This window comes from Colias eurytheme, chromosome 21 (assembly GCF_061535395.1).
Source record: "Colias eurytheme isolate Ceu_HAF_F1 chromosome 21, ilColEury1 Martin Lab GWU primary, whole genome shotgun sequence".
Classification (NCBI taxonomy): Eukaryota; Metazoa; Arthropoda; class Insecta; order Lepidoptera; family Pieridae; genus Colias; species Colias eurytheme.
In genome coordinates, this window is record NC_143000.1 from 5,080,379 (window position 1) to 5,105,112 (window position 24,734).

The 24,734-nt window shown below is 33.7% G+C and overlaps 1 protein-coding gene across 1 annotated transcript in view; it reads left to right on the plus strand.

Annotated features, from left to right (window-relative positions):
* Positions 1 to 24,734, plus strand: part of LOC149899100 (uncharacterized) — a 56,479-nt gene that overhangs the window by 9,919 nt on the left and 21,826 nt on the right. The window contains exons 3-8 of the mRNA XM_090114797.1: positions 9,161 to 9,330; positions 9,575 to 9,678; positions 10,836 to 11,038; positions 15,055 to 15,152; positions 17,533 to 17,758; positions 24,114 to 24,359. Coding sequence (XP_089970923.1) covers positions 9,161 to 9,330; positions 9,575 to 9,678; positions 10,836 to 11,038; positions 15,055 to 15,152; positions 17,533 to 17,758; positions 24,114 to 24,359 — 1,047 coding nt within the window. The remainder of the gene's footprint in view (positions 1 to 9,160; positions 9,331 to 9,574; positions 9,679 to 10,835; positions 11,039 to 15,054; positions 15,153 to 17,532; positions 17,759 to 24,113; positions 24,360 to 24,734) is intronic.

Sequence of the window (24,734 nt, forward strand, 5' to 3'; positions counted from 1 at the left end):
AGAAAGTGAATACATAGGTAAATAGTGAGTACCTAGAGCCCGTTACGTATTACCGATTACAATCGGACTGAATCTATTTCTTACCTATTACCGATTTAAATATATTTATTTTACTTTAATTTTGTAAACGTAATCGAAAAAGCATCATGAAGAATAAAATGTGTAACTATTGTGCAATAATTGTTTGTTATACTCACGATTTTGAACCAGACGAAATAACAGATTCGGACATATAACTAATAATGCTCTGTAATTTTGCTGTCCCAGTGTCATCATTATCAACTTAGTTGCAAAGGTTGAAGAATACATTCTGCAGGCACTTACAGTCTAACCTAAGTTAAGTTTTATGTCACGTAAAACAATCCTACCATATAATCGGAAAGGATACGTAGCTCCTCAGTATTTATTTATACTTCGGCTGAGAATAGTAATGGTCGGGCTGAAGTGTGCAGTTGCAACAGTGATTGTTAAGCTCATACAGCGTACAATACGCCATATTTCAGAGGTTGACGAGACGTCTGGATAAAAATTAGCAGTTGGGAAACCAGTTCCTCGGCTGCTGTATGTTGGGTGCGTCATACGTATAGCGCAGACGATATAGTTGCACTTAAATAAAAGATTTCGTATTCGAGTTAAAATTTCCATCGAGGAATGTTGTAGAATCTTTAAATAGCGAAATACTATTTGTAAAACCTGTGATTCGACTTATTGTATACACTTATTTGGTATGCAGTTTAGGATATAACATCCTCGCAATATTAAATTTGATTTGAAACTACTTTTGAACTCTTCTTACAATGGGCAAAAGTTAGAAGTTATTTTTAAGGCATGTGTAGGCAATGGGTATATAGGCATATCAGTAATTAAGTACCTAACCTACCCAGTATATAAGTATCTCCTTTTCAATTATTGCTAGAACTAATCTTTCTAGAAACATTTAACAGTTGCAAAAGATAATTTCTAAATAATACATAGACGTACAACATGCAACAATTATCTTAGAATTATGTTGACTGTCAGGTAAATAAGAGATCTAATAAAGGAACAGGCCAAGTGGAAATCATTGTAAATTGGTCTGTCTGCGAGTAGCGGTGTTAAATACCTATGTGTTCAGGATTTTCTCATAATTACATACTTGCTTGCGTAACTGCTTCGGGAATATGACTTTTATAAATCGAAGTAGCTGTAAATTAATTATAGAGGATTTATCAATTATATTTATATGTTAAATAATTCCTTAATTGCTTGATTTGTAATCAATGTTGCAGGTGTTGGTTAAATGTATTTTTTGCCATTCTTTATGATAGGTACCTGTCTAATTAGAAATAGCTAAAAGATCACAGTGAGGTTTTCATTATTTACTCAGACAATTATTGTCTTAAAAATGGCTACATTTAGCTTTCATTATTGCATCCTAAAATATGTACAGATGTTATAACACAAAAGTATTAAATAGACCATTTTAAATTCACTGTAATCGAACGTCCCAGGAAGAGCGCCCATATTTTAATGTTACCGCAGCCGCAAGAATTGCACTAAAAACAAGGTCTGGTCGTCGCCTCCGATACTTTCTGTGGTAAATGCGGTCTAAGCGTACGTGCCGACAAAGCCCCCGATCCATGACCAGCTCTGTTTATAAAACCTTTTAAATTACGATTTTGATATTTAAGCTAGAATTAAAGACATTTAAATCGAAGAGAGATGTTGATATTGACCGAATCATTATGCTGAACGGTGTATAATGTTTTTGAAGGGGGTAAGTTACATAATATACTAATAGGTAGGTATACTATAGAATATATTTAAACAAAAACTGCAGAAGCTGAAGTCTGTCTGCTGAATGCAAATAGCAACAACTTGCATTGAATACTGATGAATCTTGGATGTAATAACGTATATTCTTAATGTACCTTACATTAAGAATGCAATTATTTTATTGGCTCTATGATATTTTTATCTATTAACTTCTGAGTATTTTTGAAAATCATTACCAGATTCGGAATCAGAGATAGCTACAGTCAGATAGAACTCAATAATTATTAATTATCGACCAATCATCAAGTATTGTACAGGTTAAGGTACAGGTAACAATAAAATTGTTAGTTTACACTCAATTTGTGTGTCGTCTACACACAATAAAGCTACAAGGTTTAGGTACTTAACTCAGGTGACAAATATGACGGATATTCCTGTTCTGAAATTGAGCCGTGGTAAATTTTAATTTATTGTTTTTGTCTGAGCTACTTAGTAATTTTATGATCGAGTCAACAGTGCGCTTCATAGCGAAACATTGTATTTTATGTATCTAATTTTTTTACAAATTATTTAATATTTTCATATATCGAAAAAAAGTATACCTACTGAATATGGAAATAAGTGCAATCCTCAGAATAAAATACTCGGCATAATTTATTCGGCATATTCCTTCAAAGTAGCTAACTACGTACAAACATGAAAATATATTTCATTGAAAATACTTTATTCCACAACAAAGAATGTTTTCACGGTGCCTTATAAATTACACTTGAGTAATTTCAAGCAATTGGTATACGTGAGTATTGCAAATTACATGTTGCAATCAAAAAATTAAAACGACTTACGCGGCCCACAGATGTGAACTCTCAAAAAGGATGTTTTACAATGAGTCTTATCTAGGGATAATAAGGTGTTTTATGGCTTGAGTAATCGATTATATAGTATGAAATGGAACAAGATGCATTTAATTTGGTCTTCATGTTACTCCAGAAGCGTACCGTAGCGCTATACCACATTCTTTCGCGTGTAATAAGTAATTAAGGTCCAGCCCGCCTCCTTCCCCGTGAAGCGACTAGATATCTGATGTAGAGAAAATTAAAGCATAGAGTATGTGGAGAGGATGTCATAAGTATCATTATTATCTAGATGATTAACTTTTCTTTTATAGCTAAGACAGGTTTAGTCTTGATTTAATTCTATTATCTTTTCCATAGCATTAAACGTGCGCGCGAAGGCTCGATTTCTGTCGATAGACAATTCAATAAAATATTTTTCACATTATCGATAAAATGCACCTATTTTTATAAATTGTACAAAAATTGGGTTGCCCATAAATAATATCACGATAATATTCACATTCGATAGTCGATTCCTCTAGACTTATAGAGTATAGATGCAGTATCACATTATTGAACGTATGTGTTAATCTTTTCTTAAAAACATGTATCAAGTTTAATTGATGATTTACGCGATAAATATCCGTTCTAAATCGATTGGTATAATGTAATTTGCAATTTCGCTTTGCATTCTTTTATTTCGTATTCATGCACGACGTGGCCGCTTGACCATTAAATTAAGAACCTTCGCGGTCCATAGACATCAATTTATTCTCTTAAGGATTTAAGCTATGGCTGCAATGTAACACTGGCTTACTATATAATTCCTACATGTCTGGCACGCCCAAACTGTTGGTTCGCAAAAGAGTATGTTTAAAATTATTATTAGCTAAAGTCACTACTTCTTCGACATTGCATGATGCTTGATTAAAAAATATTAAATGTCATTATCATTCGTATAAATTGGCGTGATCAAAATTATCTTAACAACATAGAAAAATGCGGTAGTTCTTCGGCCATTGACCAATAGGCCTTAGGGCTGTCATTTTGACAGCAAAAACAACATGGCGTAGGATGATTGCGCGCGAAACCGATCGTCACGAGCGCATTCCACTCGCGCCGTACGCGTGCCGGAACAAAAACTATGATATGAAAGTAATTTTCTCCTGGATATCACGCTGATGCGTAAAGAACTAACGCAGATGGCGAAACCATAATTTGCGGTACCATTCTTTGTGTTATTCGATAGCTATTTCATTTACCTCAAATAGAGAACAATGGAAGAAAATTGCACTACCTAAACCTGTACTTAATTGGGAAGTCTTTGTATTTATTGGTTCTATCTATATAGTATAATGGTGAACTAAATAATATTAAGAATATAACAAGACGGTGGTTTGAATATTAAAACAAAATAATAATGTAAACCACCAGCATACCTAAGTTTTTAACGATTCAGTAAGTACATATATTGAATATCTGGGAACACATGTCACAGGTCGCCTTCCCCAAGGCATTAATTCAAGTGCTTTAGGGGGGTAAGGGGTCACTCACGAATCGGTAATTGTCAGAGAATGTTTGGAATTCTCAACATTCATGCGCGACTTCCTTCGTTACAATAGCCGGTGAAATGTGAAAAGTGGTTAAATTTAAATGAAAACCACTATCTGGAATACATCCTTTATTTAGACGGATAACTTATTACCAGAATTATAATCGTGATGGGACGGCCGGCTTCAGGCGATAAAAGCATGTGCGCGGAAGTCGCGTTAAAAATGCAACATCATCTGTAGCAACATCATCTGTAGCAAAATGCCAAATATAGCAATTTAGAGAACAAAACAATTTATACAAAACCCACCTTAATTGTTTTATACTCGACAGATAGAACAGTAATTATCCCGAGGTACAATAAGAAAATAGGCGGAAAAAAATAGACAAAGGTGGCCGACGACGATATTTTTTTCTTTATTTTAAGTCACGGCCCTTACCTGCCCAGATTTGGATGCCAACGTGATTGCTTTTATCTTGTTTTGTTTTGGTGTGGTTTAGGGATAAAACTGCTTTTGTACGTTTATTTAACATTGTTATCGTCTTATACAATATCCAAGTTGTTAAAAATGTAACAATTTCATTACGATTTGATGATTTCGAAAATTAAATTATTAACTGTATTGATTTATAATACGACTGACGATGTAAAATAATATAAACCAAAATCTTAGGGAACCTCGGAGCAATTAACAAGCCTGGAGAAGTAACAATTAATTGAACGTTTCTTATATAGTGGCTCTCTTTTATTCATTGCCCTAATTAATGCAATAGAAAGAGACAACACACTGTTATCTGCTTGGCATTCAAATCCACATGTAGCCACTTTTTGTTCTAAAAAGGTAGTGCTTGCCTTTACTTTATCGAATACTAAAATATCGATAAATAAAAAAATTAAGTTATAAAATTGCTTGAAGATAATTTAAGATTCGTTTAATTTTGAATTATACATAGGTAATTCCAAATTTTAAGATTCGTTTAATTTGGAATTATTCATTTACGATGCGTATTGACTGCCTTGCATTGTATGGTAGTGGTATTTATAAAAAAATAATATGAGGTATTTCGGTTTAGGTTGTTTTTATGGTTTCGTAAAAAGGTACGTATTTTTTCCTGTTTTCATAGATTCATTCATAGAATTATACGGAACCCTTCGTGCGCGAATCTGACTTCCACCTGGTTGATCTTTTTACAAATCAATAGTCGTATCCTACTAATATTATAAAAGCAAAAATATATAAGAATGTACATATTTTGATACTCTTTCACGTAAAAACTACTGAATGAGTTTTTATGGAACTTCATAATTATATAGTTTAAACATCAGAATAACATATTATAGGCTACAATTTACCGCAGGAAAATAACTCATTCCCACAGGAAAAAATTGGTACAAGTTTAAAATAAAATATAAATTGCTTCAAATAAAACAAATAAACATTTATTATTTTACAACCTTTTAATTTCGATACTTAATTACCAAATTACAATATTTATTATTTAAAATAGATGCCACCTTAAACTTGTGGCACAGCATTTCTGCAAAGCACTTTACTATTCTTCCCGTCTGATTCGAAATGATTTGGACAAGGCCGAGAATGTTTTGAAGGCTTCCAATTTTTCCTGTGCTATAGCTTTAACCCAAACATCTTTTAATTGTTCTCAAGCCAGAAACCTGCAAATAACAATAAAATCCATACTTAAATACCTTTTTTTTTTCTCCTAACCTAAAGCAGTCATTATCAATGAAGTACTAAGTTCCTACTCAAGTATCGATAATTGCACAACACTATGGAAGTTATATTTTGCATTTTTTCTAAAAACAAAGCTGATTATGATTTCATTTCAATGATTACGGTTAGATAAAACATAAATGATTAAGAAAATAAGGTAAATTAACTTATTTATAATACAATTAACAAAAAAATTGATCAAAACACTAACCTGTGAAATGACAAATTTCTATCTTCGTCCGATTTCACATTACTACGGCTTTTACAGCCGTAAGCAACACAAGCCATGTTATCTTTAGTCAATTGTCTTTTCATAAAATAACAAATTAAACTAAAACACTCGTTTTTCACTTCAAAAAAGATAAGTAAAATAACCAAGCGATGATCACCAGACTGGTGATCAAAACAAATTGTAATGGCTACATGTCATTTCAAACTGTCGAACTGACATATATCTGTCCTCTTTTTTCGCATGACATTTTGCCATAAGCTAAAAAGGCCAAACTAGTGCGTTATTGTTCAAATAATTGTTACTTCTCCAGGCTTGTTAATTGCTACTTAATCCGTCAGTCCTCGGATCACAGACACAATAGAAAATCTATTGTGTCTCGGCCCGATCGGGCCGCTCGGTGGTCAATGGGTTAAGTAGGGAACAAAACAATAACATATTTTGTAGGTACTCTATGGTACTCTATGGAATAGACTAATTGATCATTTCAAAAAGGTTAAAAATTAATTAAAATATCGGTACACACTTTCAAGTTGCTTCAATTCATTTCTTTTTTTAAACTTGATAATTCTTCCCAGACGTTTCGAAAAAATACACAAGTGTTATTTGCAACAATTAAAGATTCGCGATAAGATGATACTACGTTGAAGGTTTGACTCCCAATTTATTATTTAATAAGTATCGCAGGGCGGGCTGACTTCAAATTTCACATGAATGGAGGATCGTTGAGAAAAAATAATTACCCAATACGTCCGTCTCGGTTATCAGGCGCCTGCTTAAACGAAATTTTAATAAAGCGAATAAGGCTCGATTACAACGCTCATTTTTCAAGATGGCCGAAACAATTGACGTCATTACAAGATTCTGTGCTGTACGGTACGGGATACTGATAAACGTTCTCGTAATGAACTCGGGACCTTAATATATTATTGGCTTACGTTTTAACCACATGCCGATAAATTCATGTGAAAATGTTGAATACTTTATAAGATTTGACGTGCGTTCCTTTCGAGTTTCGACTGCGTGACTTATGGTTGGCTCAATTATGAAGGTATCAAAAGATTTTATTTTTACTTACAATAAAGAAACATATTATATGTTTACTATATTTAAGTTACATTAAAAAAAACGTTAAAATTTGTTTTACAAAAAAAAACAGTAAAGAATAAGAAGTATAATACTTACAAGTTACACCTTTTCTAATAATTTTATACTTAACTTTTGAAATTGTATATCGTTTCATTTTCATCGAAGACGTGTGAAGTGTGAAGGCACACCTACTAATATTAATTACCTAGTATGTATCATATTTCCTTACACCAAATATTCATACGAAACAATAACCTCTTTGCTTACAACTTCACAATCAGCGAGTAACCATTACATAGTCTGTGGTAAAGGCTTGAGAATGCAGGTCGTGAGAAAAAAAATATAGCTTCCGATGCGCTCGGATAGATAGCACAGGTGGTGAGCCCCTCCGAGGCATATCTAAAGAAGGGTATCCTAGCCCAAAAAACTGAACAAAGGCATCTGCCTTTGTACGCTGATAAGCCTGTCGACACTTGTTCAAGTCAAACACTTGATGTTGAATTTCTAACAGTTCTTATATTTAAGCATGAAAAGAACTAAAACATCTGCATCATTTAAAAAAAAAATTATGAGTTAAATGGTCGTCATTTCGTCATGTTAATATAATATAATTATATTTTGCTACATTAAAAAAAATATAAGACATAATAAATAATTGTTTTAGGTGTGATGAGCTAAAATTGATAAATCAATCGCGAAAATTTGTTTCCTGCAATTCTATTAACATTATTTATATTAAATTGACTATCTTCTCCTTATTCAAAAAAGATTCACATGCCAACCCTTTTTCCAAACCAACGTAAAAAATAATACTAATTTTAATGTCTTATTCTTTGACGGCTCAGGAACGCTGGCATTCGGTAGCGAGTTGACATTGTGTTTTTATTGCCTTATTAATAAAAACCCCGTGAAGCCCTTTCACACTTATCGTAGACACTTATCATTTTATTGTGTTTGTTATGCGATACTAAGTATAAACTTTCTTGGTAACATGTTGTATTTCATATTTTATTATTTTACGTGATCGTGTGCTTATGAATTAGGAATTGATATTTGTGGTTGTTTATTATGCGTAGGTATTCCGCGAAACTAGTTTTGTATCGTGTCATGGAGATATAATCAAATAAAATATATTTGTAAAAAATCTAGAATCTCTGAGAAAAATTCCAAACCATAATCAGTCACAACTACTAATATGATATTATAGAACCAAGCTTAGATGAACCAAGTATGTAATAGCCATTAAACATTGAGAGCATGAGAATCTTGAAACTAAAGCTATATTTCATCAACGTTTTCACTGACTTCACGCGACCCGACCAGACTTCAATCGCTATTATACTTGATCGCATAAAACATATTTACAAAACATAAATAATAAATATAACGTTACTTTCGTCGGCAATTCCGAGTTCCGACTCAAACTGGAATACAATAAATCAACGAGACTATTAAAGTCCCTTCCAATTAAAGAACAAGATATGAATAAGACGCATTGATTTTGAATTTAATTTATTTATTAAACAACGACTTATAAAACCTTGGTACGATTCGTATGCTAATATAAATGTCAATTATCGATATTAATATTCAATTATAAAAGGAAAGTCGTGTTTACATGTAATGCTTCACGCTCATTCATTCATTTACTTTCCAAATGCCTATTCTATCGCGATAAAACGGAGTTATTGTGCGTATGACTGACCCATTTGCGTAGATAGTTTTCCTAAACATTTTTCTTTAAAAAATCTTACAATTTAAAACGTTGTAGTAACTCAGGCCCCGACACAATAGAAAATCTATTGTGTCTGGGACCGATCGGGCCGCTTGGGGCTCAATGGGTTAATACGAATTTGAATTAAAAAGTGGAGTACGTACCTACAAACAATCGCGAACATCACGTCGAAACACGTCCAAGGAAATAATATCTATACCCTAATAAACTTAAATGTCAATTTCGTATGCAGGTCGAGCCAACAGGCTCCGCATCCCTGGGTGCTGCATCCAGGGCGCTGTTTGTAGAAAAGGTCAGAGCATCGAATGCAGCGTGTCAGGCTGGCGACTTCTCTACGGCAGTTGCTTTGTACACAGACGCCTTGACTTTGGATCCCGCTAATCATATATTGTACAGTAATAGGTAAATTATTTTTACTAATGCATTTTTAATAAGACTTTGAACTTTGTGCGGAAAATTGATATGAAATGTTATTTTAATAGGTAGTTGATTAATGATTTAATCAAAATGAATGGATAAATGAAATTGTAAGAACTCCAAACATTCATATACATTATTTGTATAACTTATACTTATATTCTGTTTACACGCCGATTTACACGACGATAATATATTAGGCATTAAAACTCTTAATTATTCTCCATAGGTCAGCAGCAAGACTAAAGCAGGGTCAATTTGCAGCAGCTCTACAAGATGCCACTCGAGCGAGAGAACTCTGTCCCAATTGGCCGAAAGCCTATTATAGACAGGGTAAGTTTTCAACAATACATTGGTAATCAGCTCTCTTTAAAAAAGTTTTTACTGAGTTATTTCTGGACACTAATACTGATTTCAGCAACAGAATGTTCAGTTATGCTATTAATATTTTACTATTGTGGTATATAATGTATGTATATGGTGTAAATTAACATTGCGTAGGCTATGTTTAGAACTTATTACATTTTAATTTTAAATTTATTTTCAAACGCATATTAAATTCATTAAAATAAACAATAATATCTGAGTTTACGCGAGAAAATTCGTCATCAAACAACTGCTTCGTCATTAAAATGCACTAGCCGGTTAGCCACTAAAGTAAAGCATTTGAAACGGGTATAATAGCAATGAATGAATTGCGTAAATGTTAATGCTATATTTTATGATGCATTTCATATTCTAAAATAAATGGACTAGACTACAATTACACTGAAGTGGTTAAATAAATAATTAAGAAATAGCTTTTAATGATTAACGAGATTGTTAGTCTTCACAATATTTCCTACTGTTACAGTTAAAACAAATGCAGGTCTATTTATAGGTGTTATCCACTATCAGATCTTAGAATATTGACATTAACTTATATTAAACTGAACCAGAGAGATGTAAGATGTTCCTATCTAGTAAATTGATGTAAGTAACTTTCTAAAATATTGAAAAGCATCTATTCGATATCACAAACGAATAATGATTCAAGATAGGTTAATGCCACGGGGTGTTGAAATACTCCTATTTATTATGTATCGCCAATGGTTTTTAAATTAAATTTTAAACCATTCCAATTCATTATCTAGATAAGTATAATGACCAGCATTCCGATAGTTGTGTCGAAATATACGTACATGAATATGATAACATATTTTACCATCTAATCGTGACGAACAGATTTTTAATGATAGGGAATCTCACTACATCGGCTGGCCCTCGAATAATTCTAACCTCAATCCATTAATAGATGAATGTCCCTTGCATGTTATTTAAAAATACGACTCTATTTTACAATCTAAACTAACCATAGCACATACATATTATTGCATTTTCTCCGTCTCAATTATAATGCAAATCGCGCCAATGGCAATCATAGGCATACAATAAGTACAAATCATTATCAATAACACAATCATGTGAAACAACACAAAAACTGTCTTTAGGGGTGGCTCTCCAATGTCTGGGGAGGCATGGCGAAGCTCTGGCCGCCTTCAGTTCAGGGCTCGGCGTGGAACCGTCGTCACGGCAGCTGCTGGCGGCTCTGGTTGAAGCCTCCCTCAAGTCGCCTTTACGGACCACATTAGAACCTACCTTCAGGCAGTTGGAAGCTATGAAGTTGGATCAGTCACCGTTTGTTTTAATATCGGTAGGTGTATAATTTTTAAAAGCTTCTATTGTTAAGCTCGTTAAAATTTTTGTTTTAGCATTTGAAAAATTCCCGGGCGTATCATATAAAATTGTATAAATAAAGGGATCGGATGTCAAAGAAGTAATTCACTTTTAACGATAACATAAAAATAAGTATATTTTTTATCCATAGACATTAGGATATTATTTGATATTTTTAATAATAACGTAAGAAATTCGCATTACTTTCATAGAACATAATAATATATACTCAGGGGAGATTACTTCACAGCATACCATACCAAACCTACTGGTCCGGGAGCCAGCAGCAGATTTTATGACCAAGTTCCTCTCAAGCGGTAATTAGTAAAATGCATCAAAGTATAGTATTATGAAGCCTCGTGAACGTCAGCTGGAGCTCGGTTGGGGGGAAGAGCGGTTGTAGCCTCCCGTATCAGCTGACGGTTTTTCCACCAAGATACAGCCAGCTGACATATATATTTATCCACAGTTACATATAAGCTATCATCAGGTAAATTTTTGTTTGAGAGGAAATAACGGAAAATAAATTTTTCTTTAAATTTAACTTTCATGTTCGAGACACCAGCTGACGTATAATACACCATGTTGTAACCAGCTGACTATTTTTTTTCGTTGAGATATTGGGTTAGCTACAATTTGACAAATTTTTAGCTGAGAGGAAATGAATGAATGAATGTATTTTTTTTCCTATGTGCGTGGGAGGCTACAACCGCTCACCCCCCCAACCGAGCGCCAGCTGACGTTCACGAGGCTTTATAATACTACTAGCGACCCGCCCCGGCTTCGCACGGGTGCAATGCTGATACTAAATACCTACTATACAGAAAAATTGTGAACGTTGTATAGGTATAAAAATATAGCGGCCCGCTCCGGCCTCCGGCATCGCACGGGTATAAAATACATAGCCGAGCGGCCGCAAACGCTACGTCCTGCAATTTTTAAATCTGTAATATCTTCGAAAATATTCACTTAAATCATACGGTGTAAAGGGCCATATAGATCTATATTAAATGAACAATGTATCCATGGTATTTAATTGGTTAAGGATTAATGCTGTATTGGTTAAAATCGCTTCGAAAATTAGCCATTATTTGTCGTAAAAAGTAAATGACAAAAAAAAGTTATTGTGGGTTATCCATAAGAGATAGACATATACCATCGCGGACTTTTCTGTAGACCTTTTCAATGTGTATAATACTTCTCGTAGGGTTCAGCCTGCGTTTGCAATGTAAGCGGAATAAATGTAATTTTTTACGACATCACATTAGAAACCTCAAAAATAACAGTACTTCTCCACTACTTAATGGATCTTATTATACATATAAACCTTCCTCTTGAATCACTCTATCTATTAAAAAAAACCGCATCAAAATCCGTTGCGTAGTTTCAAAGATTTAAGCGTACAAAGGGACATAGGGACATAGGGACATAGGGACAGGGAAAGCGACTTTGTTTTATACTATGTAGTGATACTCTCATGCGTCTGACGAATTATCTCTTGAGAGGAAATAATGAACCAAATTTGCACCTGGCTCCCTAACCATACCCAAAACAAGGTGACGTCTTATAAATCCCTACTTACATTTTAAACACTTAAAACTTTTACCAAATTGTATGCTTGTTACATTGTTGTTAATTTAAAAAATCCGACATCCAAAAAGAAAAAGATCGAGCAATTTAAGACATTCGAAGATAACAAGTTATATATTATGCATTATCAGCATACGACATGTCCAATGTTAACTTTATTCAAAGTGAAGTAACCGAAATGCCATCGTTATTTTCGTTAAAATGGGGCATAAGTATGCGGTAAAGGGGTATAAAATATTGTCATTCGTGGGACCGCTGTCGATGCGTCGAATTTAAGTTTATTTAAACTGTCACCGGTCTCCCGGGCAAAGGACATCTGATACTTGCTCGAGAGGGTTTTTCTTTTTAGTCAGTGTTTACTTGCGTCCGGAAATAAGGTGGTTGTTAAAAGGTTGATTTCTGTGTTACCGCTTGTAATAAACCGCATCTTCATGTGCTTCTGTATGATTGCTTTTCTTTAGGGTCCTAAAAACAGTATCCTCAAACCCTTATCCTTAATATTTAATAAATCAAACATTTCAAAGTAGGTACTTATTGATTTTCATAATACATACCTATCCATTATATTAAAATATTATTTTACGCCTTAGACTTTAGTAGTTACCTGTATAAAACTTTGGAAAGTTCTTAAAACAATAAATCTTGAGCAAATCTTCTTACTTTGATGCAATGGAAGGCAAATAATTATTCACGTCAAGCCTATCTAAACAAAAGCATTAGCAAGTCTTGCGTAGAGATTTATATCTCAACACGGTTCATTATTTACAAAATACATACATACCTATGATTTTGCAAATATCATCCATGTTAACTTCTATTAAGGAACCTGTTAGCCTCACCTTTATCTTAAAGAGGTAATAGATATAAATACATGCGAGGAGATAGTGCCAAACGATCGGAAATGACCAAGCCAAGCTTTACAGATTAGGTCAAGAAACGGACTCTGGGAGTTAATGATAGGCAGATAGCCTACAGAATTGAATGTACTAATTATTTTAATGCACAGTTTAATTTTCAAGCAATACACTATTCTAGATCAGATAAAGCAGAACTAAGATACGGCAAACTTATTTGCATACATTCCAGACCGCCTGTCGGACATCTTAACATTTTTTGGTGCATTTAACGACTGGACAATGGGGTCTGAGTGATCAAAGCGCCATAAATACGAACCCCACGCATTTACATACAATCTGCTCGACAGTTGATCTGTGGGGACGTGAATGGTCGAAATGGTTCACTATTCACTAAATATTTCCCCGGTTAGCCGTGCACCTGAACATTGTAAGACGAAAATAAAATGCTAAGCATTTCTTACATGGATACGTCTGTGTAAACTTTGCAGTTTTTTTATACTATCCTTATACGCAAAGTTCTACAACGCCGATAAAAAAGCCTCTTAATTTGCTTTTTGCGGTAAACTTTTTATCTCTTTTGAAATAGAGAAGATAACTACTTATTATCGTCTATATAGTCGGTGTATAAATTGAAAGAGGTACTTATTGCAATCGTTCAGTTTTAAATATTAGATTTTATGTTTTTACATCGACATTGCTTTGTTATTTATCCGGCAGTTTTTTGCACGTCCGTTCGTGACACTAAGGTCACGGTGACTTTATGTTAAAATTCAATTTTGTATAATATCAGCAAAATTACCAGTAAAAAACAAAAGTTGAGCCGTTCATCCCACAGGTGATTCAATGCAATTACCTACACGGGAGGACATAAAACTGCTTGCTAATACGTAGATCCAATTATGCGGTAGTCGTATAATGCTCTTGAGAGGAGGATTTCGAGTATGAAGCTGTGTTCCTCTATATATCGTAAAACAGCGTGGGTGTTCACTAAATATTCAAACCACTATTGCCTCATGAGAAATGTCAGCTTCCGAAACGATACGACAAAAAATAATGGGACTTTAAAAATCCGTCTCGCTTTTTTGCTTTGGACAATGATACTCAAATTCGCATTTATGTACGTTACCTCATTATTATTTCGAGTCTAATGGACGATGACGCCGCACAGAAGATCAAAGACACAGCGATATTTAATAACATATTAGTCTCAGAGATATTTTATGTACTTACCCGCAGTGGACTGGATAATAATAAATTGCGTCGATACTCGTATATGCAATTTTGTAGATAACGAAAACTCTTAAACATCCAAGATTGCCATTAATGGGGTAACTAAACATAAAATTTTATTGATTTTATAAATAAACGAGTACGCATTTTCAGTAAGCTTTTAATCGGCTTAAATTATTGCACCGATTTACGTAAAAATATTTTTTGATTTCGTTGGGTATGCCATAAAACATGTTGTAAAAATCTCTTATAAAGCCAATTAATTTTTATTTGTTTAAGGTAATTAAATACAGTACTAAAATATTTTTTTATTTAGGTCGTGGGTCAAGAATTACTGGCTGCAGGACAGTATCAAGCAGCAGTGACAGTACTGGAAGCGGCTCTAAGAATCGGATCATGCTCATTAAAACTAAGGTTAGTTACATTTGCCACTTTCATAAAAACAACATCAAAAAGTGCGTTTATTGGAAATGTTAATATTTAAAAATGTTTAAGCTATTTCCTGGTATTTCTTGACTTGTCTAAATCTCGAGTATTTTGCAGAAAATAGTAAGCTTTAGGTACCTAGTCATCTAATTTGTTAGGCGTTGGTTTAATACAATTACAAATTTATAATTTAATAAAACACTTTATAGCTAAAAAATTAAAGCAAATAATATCGATATACTCACCTATTGTTTGTTTTTATGAAGCAACAAATGGTCACCGATACATAAAACAATTAACCCGAAGCTTCATTTACCGCAGCCATCGATCAAAATCACAGCCCTAATCCTTTCGCACATCACTTGACCGCTATGTAGAACCATTTAATTTATAATTTAGCGAACCCTCGCCGTGAGATATCCTGTTTCAGATTAATCTTAACAATTTCACACCTTACCACTCTACCTTTCGAAGCCCTAATAGGAGGAAGACAAATGATTCTTACACAACATTCATTAATGGTACATTATTATTTTTAATCAACGAACCCTTGCAACATGACAGTGAAATAATTTATATGTACTTAGCGGATGCTTATCTGTGGCGGAATTTCGACATTTTGATTTATACTTTCTCAGGCGATTGCGGTTAAAGAAATTTCGCGATTGGATGTAGCCGCTTTTAAAAACGAAGAAGATTCATTCGTTATATACCTAAATTGCAGTATTTTATAAACAGTTTGAAATCAATATCCGCCAACACATACCAGCGCGACGTAATAAATATAATGTCTCTCATATGTGGCCTAAGACCTGTGGTACTACATTATAATGCGAGTTACACTAGGTAATTTCCTTGTAGAATCTTCTACGTGGATGATTACCTAGTATATCCGATAAATTCCTGAAAATCATAATAATAAAAACTCGATCAAATAAAGTTACTGTGGCTTTGTTGATTTTCTTAACCGGGGTAATTGGTGGCATGGCTCTTACGAACGCAATATGCAATTATATCGATTCGAGTGCACTGAGGGTATAGTTTGCGATCAGTTAATGTTTACCTCACTACCGAAAAATATGGATATAATCAGTGGGCATAAATACGTCTATCGCATTGTAACAAGCAGTACGCTGCATTCAAGATGATCTGATTTACGACTACGATAAATAAAATAAGCACTTACTGGCATAAACTTGTAGAACTGTGAAATTTTAGTCATAGTTGAACGATGATATTTTTACATTGATATAATATGTTATCTACCACAAGAATATAATCATGATATATGTACATACATACACAAATATACACATCTTTAATGCAGTGCCTTTTAAGCCTTTAATACCATCTCCAATGGAAGTAGTTAGGGCCCCTACCTGTCGAGTGTCGGCAAGTGACGACGTCAAACTCGCGCATCGCGCCGAAACCCACACCTCTTCATGATCTTATCTCAATTTGATGGATCGAATTCGTATCGATACCTTATTCTGTACTCGAGCGAGAGAAATCTCTTTAACTGTATAAATACGGACATTTATTTTTGATCCTTATCGATATGAGATTATTTGTGACTGATGATAGCCTATAAAGGAAGTATCGTAATACAGAATATCTATAATGGATAATAAAAGTATAGTGACGTGTATACATATTACTTTGTTATGTTGTTGATCCCATTCTATGTAATGTACAGAAACACGATACCAAATGAACTTTGAAAGCTATATAAAAAAGAGTGGAACAAATATCTTGCAACACTTAATATTTTAATAACGTTACAACAACACGCTACACGTATAAGTAAATAGGCATCGTAAATCTCATATAATCTCATCAAACTGACACGAGCAAGCGAATTCCATTAATCCTCTAGTTACTTAGTCGTTACATCAATTCAGGGAATAGGTTTTATTAGCCACTATCATCAACAGAACAACCAACGAATAATGACTATGGAGATTGTCTGCACTGCAATTATTACATTATTAAGCGAAAATAGTAAAATTTATGATCTCAGATGCAGTTAGGCTGAATCGAGAATAACTAGATAGTAATTCATCTTCATATTTCAAAAGTTTTATTATTCGATCAACACTTGCGGTTGAAACGTATTTCGAATTCAGTTTTACTAACCTTAGCTCTAGAAACAATCGTATTTTATAGCTATACGTGATACTCAGTTAAATTACACAAAGCTTGCCAATTTGCCTTACGTTTCGTTGATATTTATTTAGATTGGCATTGAAAACTAAAAGCTTCAAAAATCCTATTCTTATAGATTCGACAGTTTAGACAGCATTAAAAACAACTCCAAAATCCATGCCTTGTCCATCCTTGGCCGTAATAACATAAAACATGTCCACAGGGGTTCAGTGTTCAGCGCATTATCATCAGCTCACTGGGCGTTGAGCAAACTCGACGCGGCCATCAACTACATGCAGCAGGATCTCGCCGTGGCCAAGTCGCTCGGGGACACGGCGGGCGAGTGCAGGGCGCACGGCAACCTGGGCGCGGCGTACTTCAGCCAAGGGTCGTATAAGGACGCCCTTACTGCGCATAGATACCAACTCGTGTTGGCTATGAAGTGTAAGGTAAGATATTCATGTCTTTTTGGAGAGATTGCAGAAAGTATGATTTCGTTTTATATTCTTAATGTTATTTGTATAAACACTTAGTTATTTAAATTCAAAAGTAAATAGTTTCATGAATATGAGCCGAAGTTAAATGAATATACCGATCACGAGAGGTAAAATGTAAACTTGCAAACATTACAAATGATGTTCGCACTCCTTTTAACTACTAATTAAAATAATATTATAAAGTATAACTGGTATCAAATAATAAGAAATGCCAAGATGCCTTGAAGCGAAAATCGGACACACCCATACGAACATATCACAAACAAGAGCCAACAAAAGGCAGGATACTTATTTACATAACATAAACAACAAAGCCTTTGATTTGTACAAATGAAATATCATAATATAAATATAATCCCAAGAGAGTTGTAATATTAAACGCGGCGCAGCACTCGCTTATTTAATTTTGCATAGGAATTCAATCCCCGACCGTGACCCTGCCTCGTGGTTGTTTTTTAACTTTCGTCCAATTATAAGATGTGGTTTTACTCGTAAAGTAATCTTGTGTACTTTGTATTCAGTCTTAAGGAAAGATTAAACGAGATAAGGTATTAATAAATCTTTATTTTCTGGTAGTTTTGTGTCATGCATTTAGATATGCACTATGTATAAGCATGGGGGAGCAGTAAAGCAAGGAATATTTTAATGTTTATAGATGGCCGTATCTATGTTTGATTTTATGGCTTTTTAAGTGCTTTAATATGTATTGGAGACATTAATTATAGTCTGTATAACATTATACGGATTACATAATTGGAAGAAAGTTATTTTCTATTTTTATAATTTACATTTTTGGAAATCCTTTTTGGATATAAAATATTACAGATAGATATAATAAAAAGCAAACGACGCTTTTTAGAAATATTTCTGGTTACGATTGCTTAGTGTTGTCTAGTACCAAAAGCATGTTTTAAAAAAATATCCTATCCTCATTAGTCATCTTCAATTTGATTCCCTTTTTAGATGTTTTGTTGAATGTTGTGCTGTACCTACATATAAAATAAGAGTAAAAAAATCGTATTCTATTTAAAGATACCATCACATAAATCACCAGCTGCTATGTATTCCTATTTTGTAGTCCAGCACGAGTTAATCGAGTACAACGTATTCATTAAAAAATCTGCCAAGCTCAGTGTTTACGATAGTGTGAATAGTTTTCTTCAAACTTAGCACTTTTACATATCTGGTTTTGCTATAACCGGTGCCCGTATTACACGTCCTCTAATAGTCAAACCACTTCTTATTAAAGCCTTCAAGCGCCGCGGGTATGTAATGTTAATTTGCAGTTAACGTAGCTATGAGAGTCCCTGTTGTGAAAGTGATAACTGATTATGCAACGCTAAAGCTGCATTATGAAATGGTACTGCATGGGTGCAATCACTGATTCCAATTACCTATGGAATAGGTGCTTATAGACCTTAAATAGACCTTAGGAAACATGCATGGTAAAGTATTGAATCAAGATATGATCACTTCATTTTCAAATGATGCTGCAATTTTAAACGATCTCATAATTTAGGTACTAGTATGGATTTAATCTGACTGCATTGCATACCCTACGACCTACCAATTTAAAAAAAAATTCAACGATGTCCTATCTTAAGAAAGACGTAAAGGAGTGACAAGTACATATTATGTATAGCAATTAGATATTTTGGTGAAATTTCGTACAATCAGGTATCGTCTGTTTATATTAGATAAATTAAATTAATCCACAAATAAGTAACCAGTAGACGCGTATAGAAATTGTACTAAGGACACATAAAACAAACGAGTTATGTGAAGTAAAATAAATAGCTCAAGTTTTATTGCCAAGTACAATGTGAACAGTATCCACATATGGAACAATCTGTGGAACAAATACTCGTAAAAATATTTTACGCGTTCCAACCGAATGGCGACCGACAAAAACTCAAAGTAACCGAGAAATGGTAGCGGAGGTGAGGATTTGTCAGTAACATGATATTTTTATAATCGAAACTGACTTGGAAAAAACTATATGAAAGGGTTCAATTTACAGATTAATTCAACTTTATACCGCTTAATATTTGACACCTTTTTGTTTTACGGCGCAAGAAATCAATGCTCGCGTTATGGATGCTCCAGTAAATATTTATAAGGTGAACTGCGCGAATTCCATTTTGGAGAAAAGCCATAAATGGATGACTGATGAATTTAAGTACTCTACTAAATTTTGTAATAAATTTTATAATAAATTTCGTTTAATGGTTTTTTGAACACCACCCATAAACAAATTTTGCGATTAACCACTAATAATAAAAAGAATATTCATGTTTACATGTATACAATATGCTCACATCGACAAAGGTTTGATTATGTAAAGTTTACATTATCTGTGAATACGAAGCGATGCCGACTAGTCACTAGATGAAACCGCGAATAATTTGACAGTAACATGTGAGGTAACTGAGCTTCATTAACGGATGCCTTGAATAACCCGTCGCGCAGGTGCTATCTGAGCTGGGATTCGAATTGCCCGTCAAAGATTAAAGGGATTACGCTATAGAAGGGAATTTGTGGCGATGTTCGTCTAGCCTCGATAATTAGTTTTGTAGTCAGAATGATTAAAGCTTCGATACACTCGCTATCTAGGATTTCACAATTGAAAGCGCGTTAGGTTTATTGAAACGACCGCGATTCCCGTCGCGTCGCTTTAGATGATTCAGTGAACTAATCAAATGGTTCTTTATACGACTCCAAGGAGTCTGTGAAGAAAATTCTCATTAATAAATATTTAATTTAACAATTATTAATATTCTCCATTATAAAAAATATTAATAAGTGCGCTATTAATCAGAATAAAATTTACAAACATTTTCAATCCAATTTACTATCAATTTGCAATAACTAAAATCAAAGTCAAAATAGAACACATACATCAAAAATCTAAAGCAATAAATACATCGATACTTACCGTTCCGAGATTCCAGTTACTCGTAAATGAATATTCATAAATCGAGAATTCCACGCTATTAGCTATTTGTATTTTAATATTCAAAACCATATTATATCCACAATTTAGCCGCAAAATTAAATTTATTGGATTATTGGATACTTTTATCAATCATTGACCTATCACTGATGTTATGATGATAAACAATTTTATATTAGTATACAGTTAGACCATATTATTTACTACTAATTGGCTATTATGTACACTGAGATAATAATATTTTACATAGATAGGAGTGAAGCCAATTAATTGTAAAAAAAAGTTGCAAAATGCAAACAGTATTCTATTATACAACGCACGATATCGCATTGTCTACAAATAACACCCGACGTAACAAGGTGCACAAAAGGAAATATTATAAAGGTTTATAAACGCAAACTTCATTCAAGTTGCCTCTATTTATTGTAGCCACCAAGAACGCGCAGAAACGGCTTCGCAGTGCGCGGAATGCAATGTGACCTGGCAGAACCTTAAGTTCAAGAGAGCCCTAACTATTATAGTTGGAAAACGTCCAACAGAGATCTAGTCAATATGTAAATCACTACGTTATCGTATCATGTTGCACATACTTAATTAGTTAGATCGCTGCAACCCGACTGACTTGCTAGTATAGTCCCGACGGGCTTTTAATGTCGATATCGGCTTATCGACTTATATTCATCGTCGGCAATTAAAGCCGACAAAAAGTAATCGTAATAGGAATTGATTACGAACTTATTCAGACGACAAAGTTATGTCATTTACGATTTCGATTTATAGATGCCCAGTGCGAATTGTAGACTATTGCACGCCTCATAAGCGAAGCGTTGAGGTGGGTACTACTGTCACTTCGCGCAAAACATCTGATTTTTCAAACTTAAAATGTCTTTATGTATCATACATTGCACTTGTAAGATAATACATACACACACATATTAAGAAAAAACACTATTTTTAACGTTCATGATATTTTTGATGTCATTTTTGTTATTTAAACTAGTTAAAAAACAGTTTAAAAAAGTTCTGTCTTGGACGTCCGTGTGTCTGTATGTGCGGATCCTTTTTCTTGTTAACACGATAGCGACCGAAATACTTTACTAATCGAGTCTTTTTTTTTCTCTTACGCTTGAGTATGCTCAGGAATAGAACCCTTTCATTTTTCAGGGTCTGATTCGATGTGGTTTAATTGTTATTAAATAAACAAAAATAATAATTAATAAATATTTATTAAAAAAAAATTATGAGGCGTGCACTTTTGGATTTTCCAAATTATTTTATATTGCAATGCATGTTACAATGTGCTTCGGATGTAGAATTGCATTATTTTATCGCTTAGCACTGACTGTTGTCGAGTGTCATGATATACATCATGAAATAGTTTCGATAATAGGAAAATTGAATTTCAGGAACTTTCATGGAAATATAAGGATTACGCACAGTGCAATAAATAACGCTATTGATAAATGTCATACAAAATTAGCGATGAACCGTTAATAAACGTTATATGCTAATTATTCACGTTGAATACGATGCAAGCAACCTTGACAGCGTATCCCTATCTCGTTTGAATAAATTTATTTAAACAAAAAATATATCGATACAAATCTCACATCACTAACTCATTTCATCGAGACAAAGACCCTATTGGCGGTCCGTCGTCAGATATTTTTTCCTTTTGTCATCCATTTCCTTAGTGAAAAGGATGCGCCGCATTCTAATCGGCCCTTTATTTGTTTTTAATTCCTTTTGTTTGCTCTCAGTCGACAGAGCATTGAATTTTAAGTGATTTTTGGAAATATTCAACATAGAATGTGTTTTTGTTATATCCATTTTGAAATTTAATATTAAATCAATGTGGAAGGTGATCTGGTATACATTAGTTTAGAAAATTTTAATAGTATAGTTTTATGTAGAAAATTTTAATAAAATGTTCATTACTATAGAATAAATAAATAATTACCTACAATGCAAATCGAGAAAGTGATTTGAAAGCTTAAATAGAGCTGTTTTGGTTAATTAAAAGTGAAATTGATAAATTGCAAGACTGAAGTTTCTCCAAACTTTATTATCTTCATCGATTACTCATCTTAATCTCGTTGAAAATTTTGTATTGGGTATTTGTAGTAAACATTCTATTGTAGTACTAGTGGTCCGCCCCGGCTTCGCCTGTGGTAACTATAATATGTTTAAACTATCCTATCTCTCAAGTTGGATCGAACTGCACATGGTGTGCACATTTTATTATAATCGGTTAAGTGGTTTAGGGGTCCATTGAGGACAAACATTGTGACACGAGATTTATAATTATACAGGTGTAATCGTTAAGTGTGCACAGGCGATTATTCCGTAACTATTGCAGATATCAAAAAACTTTATACTGACATCGAAAGCCCTTTACCTAATGAGTAAAATGACAATAATAACATTTAAAAAATAAAACGGGAAATATCCAAAAAAGTATATTATATTTTTTACATTGAATTTTCCATACATGTGTTCAAAGCAAATGTTCGAAGTGACGTCCTCGTTTTGGAATACCATTGTATTCCACATCGAGCTCTGTTTACAGTTTCTAAATGAATTTTTATTAAAATTTGCGAAGTAATTCAAGGACAAATTCAAAAAAAAACCAAAATTTTTCACATTAGGTACATGTTTAGGATAGTCAATAGTCATATCTCATACTAAATGTATGGGAGTGTTTGGTGTAAAATTTTTGGATATTTCCCGTTTTATTTTTAAAAAGTTATTGTTGTCATTTTACTCATTAGGTAAAGGGCTTTCGATATAAGTATGTATAAAGTTTTTTGATATCTGCAATAGTTACGGAATAATTGCCTGTGCACACTTAACGATTACACCCTGTATATTAAGATAATTATGCATATAACCTGGATCTACAGCCTACCTACTTTGTTAAATTCAAATCCTCGTCAGATATTATAAAAGCATTATCTATATTAGGCTCTGCAATATTAACATTACAACCCCACTTATATCATACTGAATATGTTTGTCAGTATTATTTCACTTCATTGAAATAATAATTTTATTACTATTTTAACTAAGGTACCTACTTTACCTGACTAACAAATTTACCTGCACAGTAATAGGGATTTATTTTAATAAATCAGCCTTAATCGTGTTAATCAAAGGTCAAAATGAAATAAAAAAATCAGTCAAACTTTTACTTGTGCCAGAAAAATGCATGTCGCTGGTCGCTGTCATTTTCAATGAATTGTGACTGCTAAACGAGCATTTAACCTTTAAGTACCTACCTATTAGCGTTAAATAAACAATGTGGAAAGCTGTCAATTACCATGTAATGGGACAAAAAATAAATAACATTTGCAGGACACCCAGGCCGCGGCCGCAGCCCTGACCTCCCTGGGGCACGTCTACACTGCTATCGGCGACTATCCCAATGCGCTGGCGAGCCACAAACAATGCGTACAGCTAGTTAAACAAATGGGCGATAGATTACAAGAGGCGAGGGAGATAGGGAATGTCGGCGCTGTTTACTTGGCTATGGGGGAATTTGATTCAGCCGTGGATTGTCATACGCAGCACTTGCGGCTCGCGAGGCGGCTCGGCGATCAGGTAGGCTGGTTGTTTTGCTAGTGCGGTATGTGTTAACACCTTAGATTTATGTAACTGGCTTTTACTGAATGTCTTTTTGTGTTTAATATATTATATCCATGGCTTTATACTAAATAGAGGACTTTATAAATCATAAAAGCGAAATAAATATGAATTAGCTATCATGGGCTAATGCTATTATTTTTGCAATAACATCTTAAGGAGTCACCGCCCTTTTCACCCAATAGATCATGGATGTACCTATCTATATGAAACTTGGCACAGAAGCAACACATATTCTTAGAATCGTCTCAAATTAGGTACAGTTCGTTGAACTTGTACATAAGTAATGCTGTACAGATACATTATAAATGACCTTATTCTAACTAATGGTAT